Source organism: Phalacrocorax carbo, chromosome 6 (assembly GCF_963921805.1).
Source record: "Phalacrocorax carbo chromosome 6, bPhaCar2.1, whole genome shotgun sequence".
Lineage (NCBI taxonomy): Eukaryota > Metazoa > Chordata > Aves > Suliformes > Phalacrocoracidae > Phalacrocorax > Phalacrocorax carbo.
In genome coordinates this window covers 46,966,068-46,978,826 of record NC_087518.1, presented here as the reverse complement: position 1 = coordinate 46,978,826, position 12,759 = coordinate 46,966,068, and the positions used below count along the sequence as shown (strand labels likewise).

At 45.5% G+C, this 12,759-nt stretch overlaps 1 protein-coding gene across 4 annotated transcripts; it reads left to right on the top strand.

Annotated features, from left to right (window-relative positions):
- Positions 1-8: 8 nt before the first annotated feature.
- CDKN2C (cyclin dependent kinase inhibitor 2C) lies at positions 9-6,871 on the top strand. Of its 4 annotated transcripts, none has more exons than XM_064455115.1 (3): positions 9-848; positions 1,224-1,364; positions 4,943-6,871. In XM_064455115.1, the coding sequence occupies exons 2-3, from the start codon at positions 1,236-1,238 to the stop codon at positions 5,315-5,317; spliced, it is 504 nt and encodes a 167-aa protein (XP_064311185.1). In that variant the 5' UTR covers positions 9-848; positions 1,224-1,235; the 3' UTR covers positions 5,318-6,871. The 4 variants fall into 4 exon arrangements, with proteins under 4 accessions (XP_064311185.1, XP_064311186.1, XP_064311187.1 ...); XM_064455116.1 differs by having other exon boundaries at positions 9-878; XM_064455117.1 differs by lacking the exon at positions 1,224-1,364.
- The last annotated feature ends 5,888 nt before the right edge of the window (positions 6,872-12,759 follow it).

Here is a 12,759-nt window from a genome sequence, read left to right as displayed (position 1 = left end):
AAAAAAGCTGATGAGGTTAAAAAAAAAAAAGGGGGGGGAAGAGAAACCGGCTTCGTGTCCGTAGGAAACAGAAGTAGCGATTGTTTGCGCTTAAAAAAGGGGGAGCGCAAAGTCGCGGGCGGCGGCAGCGACCGCGGACCGGCAAGTGCAGCTTTATTTCGCGAAGTTGAAAGAGGAGGCGAGCGGCGGCTGTCACTGCGCGCCGGGAGGCGGCCGAGCACAGCACAGCTCAGCGCAGCACAGCTCAGCTCAGCTCAGCTCAGCTCAGCTCAGCTCAGCTCAGCACAGCCCGGGCAGCGGCGGGCACCGGCGCAGCCCCTGCCCCCGCCCGGGGCTCGCCCTCCGCTCTCCGGCCGGGGCAAGAGGCGCGGCCGCCGCCGGCGAGCGGCGGCGGGGTCCCGGAGACGGCCCCGCTCGGCGGCTCCTCCGCGCCCTGAGCGCGGCCGGCGGTCCGCGGCAGCCCCCCCTCCGCCGCCGCCGCCGCCGCCCGGCCGCCGCCGCCGCCCGCGGACCCGCCGCCCTCCTGGATGCTCCGGAGCCGCCGCCGCCGGGGGCGGCCGCCGGCCGGGATCGCGCCCGCCCGCTGCGCGGAGGCTGCGCGGAGCCGCGGGAGTGAAACTGCTGCGCGGAGCGAGAGCGGCGAGGGAGCGAGCTCGGCGGCCGGGAGGGAGCCCCGGGCCGCTCTCCGCGGGCGCGGCTCGCCCGGCCCGGCCCCGCGCGGCCCGGACTAGAGGCGGCGGAGTGGGATGAAAGGGGGGATCCCGAGCGGGAGCTGGATGCACACTGCTACGGAAGACTGTTCCTCGGAGCTGTTGCTGCTAAGTCTCAGATCCCCGACTGTGAACAGGGTGGGTTGTCTCCTTCTTCAAAGATCTCAGGTCTGAGTGAGTCTCCGGTGTACGTGTATATATGTTACCTATAACATATATAATCTATTACATAGCTATTAATCTATCCCCCCCTCCCCCGAAAGTGGCCAAAGTCTTTAATAGGAGTTACTCTATATGTGGAAGCAAAGAAATCTTCTTTCAAGTGGAGCTGCACTTTTGCTGAATAATCACGTGTGAGTTAGGGGCGGGCTCTTGGCAAGGAGGTTTTTTACGATTATTTACTACAAGGTCTACTCCAGAAGATTAACCATCCCAATCCTTCTGTCAGTCTCCGATGCCATGCCTGGTTAAAAAAAAAAAAAAAAAAAATCTCATCTTTTTTCCGATCGTCAGTCACCCTAAAGAATGGCCGAGCCTTCTGGGAACGAGCTGGCGTCCGCGGCTGCCAAGGGGGACCTAGTGCAACTTACTAATTTGTTGCAAAAGAATGTAAACGTCAATGCACAAAATGGATTTGGGAGGACTGCGCTGCAGGTTGGTATCCAGAGAGGGAGAAAATATTTCATCACTGGTACCTACGTGACCCGGGTTTCCAAAAAAGACAACGTTTTAAACAGGCTGGTGGATGAAATTCGAGTGGTTTTTCAAACTCGTTGGATGCCATATTTTATAACTTTAGTGGCTCCAACTCCCTAAAATGACGTACTTGAAATAAAACTGGTCAAAACCATTATTTCAGTCGGGGATCACCCTCAATGTCAAACGGGCTGCGAGTTTGCTAATATTTTGTAACTTCGTGGGGAGGAGGCAAGGAATGAAAGAGCTGAGATGAAAAGAAATCAGCTTAGGTGAGCAGGGTTTCGTAGCAGGTCTGTAAACACAAATGTGCTGGTCTCTGAAGCTTAGGATTTATCTCTCTTCGCTCCTTTTTTTTTTTTTTTTTTTTTTTTTTTGCCTGCAATGTGCTTTTAAAACGTGGCTTGTCTCGGTTCTGGGGTCTGCTGTAGAGGGTACTTTGCCTTTATACGCTGTTTGTGAGGAATGACCTTTCTCATCGGGGAGCATGCTGCTCGGAACCGAGCACCTCCGATGTACACTAAGAGTTAGCCCGACGAGCTAGGGTTCCAGCTGAATCACTTGCCTCTTCATTCATAATTAAGGCTTAAAAATCTGCTTTTTTAGATCGGCTAGCGGGGCACTGGTTCCAGCTATTTCCTTTCTGTTCGTATAGGGTGCTACGTCCTAAATTTTAAGTGTGTGGCTGCGCAGGCAGGAGTTGGAACTCATCCAACTGCGAACTATTGGAGCTGATGAAAGATTTTGCTTTTAATAATATCAGATAATGATGGCGAAAAGGCTAGAATAGCTACCGAATAGTGAAAGAAGTGGTTTATAAATCCGGAGGAAAAATGTGTGGTTATTTGTACTTAAGGTGTAAGTAATGAAATGTGGGAGCAGAGCTATAGGTCTTTTTCATTTCACACATTAGAAAAATCGTTTGTTAACTCCTCTCTCCCCCCTCCCTGAAACCACGATAATCATTTCTGAATTGGGGTTTTAAACAGCATATATCTTGCAAATGTGCTCGAGGTATTTACAGCTTTTTTTGGCTTAACATCAAAATGTTAGAGCTGGAAAAGAAGCACCTCTTGCTAAAAAAAGCAGGAATGACCCTTTTTTGACAATTTCGCCGAACCTGGAGATCTGTGAGCTCCTCTCTGTCCTGTTAACACCTAAATAGGGCATCGCATGGCAGCGCAGGCACTTGCAGCAACTTTTGAAAGAGTGAAAGGATTGAAATTTAAAACTTACACAAACTAACTTCTTTAAGAAAGCAGGAAACATTTAGCTAGCTGGTTTATCCTTGGGACGAGGGCTGAAAACCGATTTGTCCCACAGTAATGTGCTTGGTTTGGGGTTTTGGTTTGGTTTTTTTTTTTCTAAAAGCAGCTAACTGTCCGTATCCTGAATTAGGGAACGTTTTACACAATGGCATAGCATCCAGCTATATTAAACACGCATCCGTGTCGTAACAATACTTCTTATTGCTGCCTAATCATAACCGAGCTAATGAACCACAACAAAAATCAAAACAGGAGAATCTGTCGACTTATTTTCAATATGTATCATCCCGAAATGTGCTGTGGGTGCATGACCACGCTCGAAAGAGCTCTCTGTCAGTGCACCCTCCAAACCTGAGATAATCTCTCCATAATATCTCACTCAATTAAAACGGAGAGAATGCTGCTATATTAATACCAGTGAATTTATATTTTTCTTCTGCATTTCTGTTTAATTAAACAACTGCTCAGCTTGTCTTGCTCTGTACTTTTTGTTTCTGACGAAGTGTACCTATGCAGGCCTCAAATACATGTCCTGCCCTTATGTTCTTTGTCAGAGTTGTTCAGTTAATGCTTTCTCCTTCTTTGCCTCCCTCCCCCCAAGTGAAACTTCGCTAAATGAAGGGCATTGCTGTACAGTTGTAGCCCACGTCCCAACAGCATCACCTTTGATATGATTTTTCTCCCCCCCCCCCCCCCCCCCGCATCCTTAACTGAAGCCTTCAGTCCCCTAGCCTGAACACAGAAAACTCCCACTTAAACCAAATACATGTTTTGAATACACAAATAATACAGCCTGGCCTCTCAAAAAGAGATCAAAATGTCCAGATTTTACTAAAGAAGGAGAGATCACAATGCTCTTGTTTTCTTTTATATCTCTTCCATCTCTGGGCAGAAGCGAAAGAAATGGCACATACGAAGCTGGAAGCCTTGGGGCACAGGGAAATCTCCTGCCCTGAATCCCAGCCTGTCTTATCTGTGCTTTTGCTCTTGTCTGTAGATGTGATATACCGGGCTGCTTTACAGTCCAAACGCTGCAGTAATTATCTTTATTAGAGCTTGCTTTTCTTAAAAAGCCTGATATATATTTTTCACCAGGAGAGTTTTTTCGGCAAAGCCCTCGCAGAAACTGTACATTATGCTAAATCTAATTCACTGTAGTGCTCATTTATGCAGATAATTTTTTTAACCAAGATTTTCAAATCAATGTGTGGATGTTTCTAAGAAAATAATTTTTTTTTCCGAATTTGACACTTAAAATGAGACTAATTACAAGAACAGGAAGATATTGCCTGTAGGCTGAAGATTATACATTACTGTGCTCATTTTTTGAAAGTCCTTGACAAAACAAAAAGCGAGGATTTTGGGGGAAATCCGTGCAAGCTATTAAGTCCCAAAAAAAGAGAGATTTTCATTCTAATTATGACATTATTGTGATGCAATCGAGAAAATTTAAAGAAGCTTTTTTTTTCTTTCTTCCCTGGGAGAAACAGTCAGAAAATTCAATTACTGTTGTTTGGTTTTTTGTTAAAAAGGAATGTTTTTAACAACAGAATATAGCCACAGTTTACTTATAGTGAAATTATGAAAGTACAATAGAATACACTGCTTTTAGAAGAAAACTTCTGGAACTTTGAAACATTCCTTTTAACTTCTCCTTTTTGGGTGACATAACGAAACACAAATATTGGGGAGAAAAATTTCTTCTAGCATTTATTTTTCTTAGCAGACAGAGCTATTGTACAGTCCAAATATTTGTTTTATGATAATGCACAGACAATGTAAACACCTGAAAGCTTATAAAAACACATCCTACATTTGCTGTTGCTGAGGTAAAATATCTGTTCCTCAGAGACCCTATATTTGATATTTAACGAGATTAAACAGTAATGCAAAGGTGTCCCAAACTTAGGCAAATAAAACCGAACCATACTTAATTTTCGTATGCTAAGAAACTGAGATAACCCACGTTTAAAAAAAAAAAAAGGTGATTATATCCCCATTCTACACCGCCTGTTTCAGACATTAATCTCTTTGAGGCAGAGAGCTTTGACCACCGAAATGATAACGTCTTCCAGCATTTCAGCGAGTTTAGTAAAAACTACATTAAAAATAGATGTTCTGGTGTATCGTGGTTTTATAGTGGGGCTCTTCTGTCTGTTTTAAATGAGGACTGAGCCGTGACAAAAGCCAGAGATAAGAACTGAGGATCTGCCCCCGTGCTGAAGCCAGCACCCCCCGCGGCATTCAACTCTTCTTTTTCTTCCGCAGGTAATGAAACTCGGGAACCCCCAAATTGCCCGCAGGTTGCTAATTAACGGTGCCAACCCCAATCTGAAAGACAGTACTGGCTTCGCTGTAATTCATGATGTAGCCAGAGAGGGTTTTCTGGACACTTTGCAGACTCTGCTGGAGTTTAAGGCTGATGTTAACATTGAGGATAACGAGGGCAACCTGCCCTTGCACTTGGCGGCCCGGGAGGGGCACGTGCGGGTGGTGGAGGTCCTGCTGGAGCGCGCCGAGTGCAAGGTGGGCCACCAGAACAAGCGGGGGGCCACCGCCTACGACCTGGCCAAGCTCTACAAGAGATCCGCCGTGGTGAAGCTCTTGGAGGACAGGAGCTTCTTCCCTGCAGCCACGGATTAAACCCAGCTCGGATGCACTCTCATTTGGACATTAAGGCTTTCAGCCTTCTCGTTTTTTCCCTCTCTCCTCCTTTTTAATAACATTTGTTGCAACCTTACTTCTTTTTTTTTTTTTTTTTTTTTTTTTTAAATCAGCTGATAGTGTAAGTCTCAAGAAATTCTAGAGGTGGGTTTTTAGATCATGGAAATGTTTTAAATCCACGCTCCCAACAATTTTATTACACCTGTCATTTATAAAGTAGTCACAGACTTGGCCATGTATATGGTTGGTCGCTCATACCTAGTTTTTCCAGTATCAAGTTTTACAATTTATTTTAGTTCATTTGTATTAAGTCATTAATACAAGATCTACATATTCACATGTTTAATGTTGCCGGACTTTAAGAAAAGGAAAAAGCTTGCTGTGATTTCTCCCACCTCTCCACGCAACCCCCTTCCCCCCCACCCCCTTCGGTCAGGCTTAAGAGTTTTTAGTCTTGTTTTGGATTAAAACAGCCGTGTAAGGGGTAACCTGCGCCCCCCTGCTCAGGCAGAGCTTGAAGTCAAAGGCTGCTTGGCCTGAGGACAGAGGATGGCGCTTAGAGGCTTTGGGAAATAGCTGCATTTTGACACTAACAAGAGCTTGTAGAAGTAGGTCACTTACTTTCTAAATGTAGATTACACTTTTCCTCTTTGTATATTTAAACTTTCACCAAGCTGGTTTTGAATTTAGTTACCAGAAACAGTATAAATGGTGTTGTGTTGGTTGTTTTTTTTTTTTGATTGCCAGAGGTTTTAAACAGCTCTGTTTAGTAGTTCGTGTTTACTGTGCACTGAACAAGACGTTTTTTCTAGTTTCAAAACAAGCAGCAGAGAACCATTGTCAGAGGCAAGAGAACACGAAGGCTGCAGTACAAGAAGTTTTCTGGTCGCTTCATAAGCTGAGTGCAGTTTAGATGCTCCTTAAGAAATATTTGCTTTCCACCAACTCTTCTGTTTTGCCTGGAAATAAACTATTTAAATCATAGATGCATCTCACAAAACGGGAATATTTGAATACAGTGACATGTAGGAAGCAGCACGTTTGGTATTCGGGAAGTTATATTATTGCTTGCACCTAAAGCACAATTTAACTATCAAAACTTTGCCATTGCAACACTGCTGAGAGTGTTCATCAGGCTCAAACTCATTTACCTCTCCAGCTACAACAGGAGCTAACGACGCTCAGCACAGCATGAGAAAGAGTTTAGTGTGAAACTGTTAACATTTGTACTGGATCTAGTTGTTGGACAGACGGGCAGTTTAAAGTGCTTTATTTTGACCAGTCTACATTTTAATTGCTCAAAATAGAAGGTTTTAAATCAGTGCAAAATGAATAGTACTTAAAATAGCACTTAAAAGAGGAGGGGGTGTACATTAGTTTAGATTTTTAACTCTTAAAAAATATTTTAGCCCCACAAAATCAGTTACTACCGGTTTTGAGTAAAAAGTAATTTGCTGAAACTGTCTGTCACGTTTACTATACGCTCTGTCCCACTGATGTGTTTCCTGATTAAAAACCTCTGTGAAATATGAAGCTTTGCCCGCTTTTGTCATCATTTTTGGTTCACAAGGGATCTAGAGATCATTAATCCAAGAAGCCCGGCACGTAGGACATACGACTCGGGAAATAACCCACACAATACCCGGCTTAAAGAGCACTAAAACTACCTGAAATATTAAAACCGAGCAACGTAATCCGCAGGTCCCCGAGGTGAAGTGACCCAAACCATTCTATTGCGATCCATCTCCGTTCCTTATGTCCTGGAGAATGCGCCGAGCTTTTTCCCTCTCCACAACTAGCGCCCTGCGCTCTTCCTATAAAGCACAAATCCGCGCTACCACCTGGGTTTCTCCCGTTCGCTGCCACAGCAGAGGTGAACACCGAAAGGTAATATTCACCTCTCTCACTTACTTTTCACCTGTGCTGCTAAAAAAAAACCCCACTCATCCCAGACCCGTTTTGGGCTCCATCAGCATTTAATTTACTCTAAGGCGAAGTTTAAGTAGTGGCTTAGTAAAGCAACTGCTTTTCCGAGAAAAATGCCCCACCTAGTCAGACATAGCGGCTTTTATTGCATGCCAGAAGTTCACGTTTAAAGCCAGGACACCACGGTCGTGCCTATAGCGCTAGAGGGTGAGTCACGGGCGGTATTAAGTCTGGTTTAAAGCTATGTTTTATTTGCTTGTACTACTGCATTTTCTCTGCAATCCACCCCATTTATCAGAAACAATACTGTAAATTGCAATTCCTACTTAGATACTTTGAAAGAGAAAATTACCCTCTGTTGCCCCAGGAAGTTAGTAGTTACTACAAAAAGCCTCTGGGAAACCAAATAAATAAATCAGCTGGTGGGTTACGTGCACCTCACAGGCTTTGCAGGTGATAAAACCTGCCTGGCTGCTGGGGGTGCGCTGCGAGCCTGCTGTCCTGCAGAAGCTTCTGCGTTTACTGGAGGAGGAGAAGAAAATAACAGAAAGCAAGTCTCATTAACAGGGGATCTTTATACCGAGAAAGGATTCTAATATCGGATGTGGCTTCAGAAATTATTTTTGTGATTTTTTTTTTTCCTTAGCAGCCCGGCAACGCCAAAAACCCCAGTTTTACAGCTTCGCATATTTGTGAAATTGTCGAGAATAATATTGACCCCGAGATGCAAAAACTGCAGCGTGTGACATGGAACGAAATGTTTTGGAGAGCTTTTACTGAGACATAAACCAACTGAAAAGTGAGCCTCCCAGGCAGGAGCAGAGATTGCCCTGCAGCAGCCCAGGAATGGGCAGTAAACCATATAGTATCGAGATGAGATGTATAAATAGAAACAAATACAGCAAGCACAGAAAAATGTGAAGCAATAGAGTATAAAACGTAGTTGTAGCAGGATTCGCACTGAGCAGGCTACGTGAGAACACAGCTATGGGGAAAGAGCCCTCTCCCCTATTTCAGTTACACGGATGAGCAAAGCTGTTACACTTGACCTTTGTTTCTAAATCATCCTCGGAACAACGGCGGGGGCTGTTGAACTCCTCCTGAGAAGGGGCAGATCCTAGCGGGATCCTACAGGGAACGGAGCGAGTGCCATGTGCGGCAGCAGCGCCGGGAGAGGGTGAAGCAGCCGGTGTGCGAGCGCCGGGGCGGGGGCGAGGGGAGCCCGGCGGCCGCGGGCACACGGAGGGCCGGGCTCCCACGCGGGCAGCGCAGGCGGCCCCGTGCTGGAGCGGGAGCGCGGCTCAGCCGCCGCTGCAGTAACCGACTGCACGTCCAAGTACACGACGAGACTTTCTCTCCAGTTTTCTGCGTGGGGAGAGGCATGAAATCCATGCTCTCTTCCAAGGTGGGATAAGAAATGAGCTTCGTAGGAGATGCCATTGCACTGTTCATGTGAAGAAAGAGTTAAAACAGTAGCAAACCACCACTTTTTAGCTCTTAAAAGAAAGGAAGGGGTCTCTTCCACAAATGTACCTGGCAGTTCACTAGACAGGTAGAAGCACCCATACGTTATTATCTGCTTACTAAAGTGCTGAAATTCCCTCCAAAAAAAGCGAGGGGAGGAAAGCTGCTGCGTTTATTTGTGAGGACTGCTGCGCTGGGCATGGCGGGGGGCGGGGGGGAAGAGAGAAAGAGCGAGCGATTTCTCACCGCGTCTCAGCAAAGCCTGCCCCACAACACATGCATTCAAAATGTCGGTGCTCCCGGAGGGCTCCGCCGGGATCCCCGGGGAGGAGGGAGGGTCGGGGCCAGCCGAGGTGCGGGGCAGGTCGGGCGGCCCCCGGGAGCGGGGCCGCCGGGCGGGGGGGGGGGGGTGCCCGGCTCCGAAACCGTTAGGTTGTCTTCTACGGTTCCTCTCCCCTTTCTCTTCCTGTCCAAATATTTTTAAATTTACGCGCCTTAAATAACAGTCTGATTTTATTTATTTAGTTTCCTCCGCGGGCTCCGCCGCCGCCCGGCCGGGCCCCCCGCCGCCGGGGCCGCCCCGCGCCCGGCCGCGCCGCAAGCCGCCCGCCGCCCCCCGCCCGCCGCCGCCGCCCGCCCCCTCCCCGCCGCCGCCGCCGCCTTTCTCCGCAACTTGCGCTGCGCCTGTTTTTTTTTTTGTCTCCTTCTTCTTTTCCCCCCCACCCCCCTTTTTCCCTCCCTTTCCTCCCTCCCTCTCCCCGCAGTCGGGACTGGAGCCTCTTCAGCATAACCCCGGTGTCTTCGCAGCCCCTCAGCCGCAGTGAGTACAGAAAAGGGACCCACATCTGCCGGGGGGATGTTTATGACACATATTTGTGGCTGCTGCCCGCTGCCCGGGCTGCGGTGGCGGCGGCGCTCCCGCCGCAGCTCGGGGCTCTCCTCCCCCACCCCCGGATTTCAGGGATGCAGAAGCATCTTCTCCCAGCGCAGCCCACGCAAAAGACAAAAAAGAAGCTGGTTCGTCTCCAGGTTTCCTTAGAAAATGGGAAGCAAGGTGTATCTGCCAGCAGAGCTTTTCATGACCTTTTGTTACATTTGAAAATTACAGACAAGCGAAAGAAGGGAGGAAAAAAAAATCCACCCTTCTTGGTTTCTGTGTCACAGAGGTGAGGAGATTATCTTCGGATGGAAAGTCCATGGCACGTTTCTGATAGCCTCATGTGCCAAGTCTTCCTCTGCAGACCTAATTTACAGACCACCACCACTCGAAAAAAATAAACTTCAGCCATGGCACTGAGTGGTAAGATGGCTTCTTGCATTTTGAAGAAGCACTAAGCACAAATCACCAGGGACATTTTACAGTGCTGAAGGTTACTGCTTGTCATTTCATTCATTTTCTCAGAACGTTTGAATTACCTTTCAGCACGGTATCAGTTATAATTTTGCAAAGTTAATCTTAAGGAACTACGAGGAAGAGAACTGTCGTGCGTTGGATACTTTAGAATAACCTTGACCTTTCATTAGTGCTTATCCTAAACGATAAGTCATCCAGGGAAAGCAGGGAATTGGGCAAGGCACCTGCAAAAGCAGAAATGAAATGTCTCTATTTTTAAACTAGTGTTGAAGTGGCTTCTGAATCCTACAAAACGAGGGACACTGAGGGGCTAAAAGGCAAAATCTGGAGCTCGCTGGCAAAGTGCGCTTCGATACACACAGGACCCTCAGTTAATTTCCTCAGCCCAAGATGCATTTTCTGCCCTTAGTCCAATCAGCACTGCTGAAACACAAACTGCCAAAAAGGGTAAATTCCCTCTGAAAGAAACTGAATCAGCCAAAAGTATAATCAGCTTTTCAGGGAAGTGCAAGACCACTGAACCATGTTTCCAGTTGCATTTCTTTGTTCCTCTGTAACTGCTTACTGATATTTGTAGAAGTAATTAGGAGGGCCACTGGTATTTATGAGGATTTTAAATAAAAAAGCTTCGCTCTGTGTAGGAAGCATGAAACATTTTGCCTCACAGTGCAGCCACTGAAAGGTTAAAGTCAATTCACAGCTCCTGGTGAAAGTTTTCCTGCAGCAGATAGTGCCTATCAAGATGGTCTTTCTCTTCTCCTGTTACACCCTGAGAGCAGGAAACGGGGCAGCATTTATATGGCAACACAGCCCTCTTCACTCCTCAGTATTAAGATTATTATCAACGCAATGATCTTTTCATGAACACTTTTATACACGGTGCTAATGAACGTTTAAAGGAAAAGATACACAGCACAAACCACAATAAAACGTGATGTCCTGTAAGAACACTGAGTATTCAAAAGCTTTTCAGGGTTTGACCCTAATGAAATACAAGACCAGTTCTCGGTACACTCTGCATTTATATGCAGAGTTACTGCAGGCCAGAATAAGAGCTTCTGCTAAAGTTAATTGTAATTTTCTGGTGAGGGAGGATCGCATATTTAGGCCTTAAGTTATTAACATCTATTCTGATGGAAATAGGGACATTTGGGTACACTTCGTCAAATCAAAAAGAGTGCTTTCTGCTTCAGATATGTTAGAAACCGAGGTGACGTACCACCATTTGAATAGCTGCACTTCAGATGCAGAGGATGGGAGCTTATTGATCAGTCACGAACTTTTGCTTGCGTTTAGTAATGCTGGAAAACAGGCAGAGAAGATATTCAGTCCACACTAGCTAGAATACCTGCAGGCCTGGAAACTGAACTGTTGATTGTAAATACTTCCTATGGAATGGATTTTTAAAAATTTTCCGAAAGGAGAAGTACACTTTGCTAGAAAAAAGCAGATTTGTATCTGGACATACCATAGCCCTTGAGGGTATGACTGTAGGTACACAAACAAAGCTGTATTTAATCTCTCTGAGGGAACATCTGTGAAAGAGAGAAGTGTATTTGTTTCACAAGTACTATAACTTTTAATCATATCACCTCCTTGCACCAACATATATGCTCTAAATAGTGTGATGTCTGTCAATTTGTCAGATTTAATTTGTCCTAGCTCCTGTAAAATGAGGGCTGCAGACAAAAAGCTGTGCTACACTGATATATTCACAGTATTCACAATCCAGCACTGTGTGCACATATTGGAATGAACAACAATTTCCTTCCCATACGAGCATTTTAATTTATAGAAACATATTGTTTTGTGTAAAGAAGGTAGTAGATAATTAACTGTATTCATTTAATCTAATTATAGGCCTCTGAGGCAAAAAGCTGACACTTTTCATTGTGGTATGTTCAGAGAAGTTAATTGAAAAAACATTGCAGCCACAAGGCATAACATGCCCATCGTATATTTGATACTAATTCTTTTCTCAAAAATGGGATGAATCTGATGCTCGCTGGAGATAAGGATTACTGTTACTCACTTGAGTAAGGCAAAGTCTGGGAAAGCTCGTTATGCAATGCTGCAGTGCACTGCAATATCTCTGCAATTCCAGAGCTAACCACAGACAACTTATTTGCCAAATTGCGAGATAGTTTTGTAATGTACACAAGTATCTATTACAAATTAAGAAAAGATTGAATGCATTTTTAGCTGGGACGTAGGTCAGAATTTGAGCAGAGATCTGCTTCAAGAAGCAATAGGTCAATGTACGAACTCTTAGCTCTGTTTAATCTTTAGGAGGAACCAAGCAGTAACAGCAGCCTTACCCCTAGGAGTTGTTATTAGGGGTGTCATTTGTGTTTTTAAGCTATCAGGATGACAAACAGACAAAGAGACAGCAAATCAACACTTGCAACTCCCAAGTATATAAAAACAAATGTATGTCAGACCATTTGCAGTTTCAGAGTAATTTTTCCTATCACCTGATGCATACCAACAACTTAATCTTCTGACAGCAGTGCTACTTTCATTCTCAAAAGGAAAGTAAAGCAGCTCAGCTCTGCAAAGTTTGCCTTCCAGCTGACAGAGAACATGACAGACCAAACGTGCTGCTCGTGGGGGAAGTGTTTGCCATTTATGTTAAAGAAATTCCAGCTTGCAAGCTGAATCATGACGTTAGAGACAA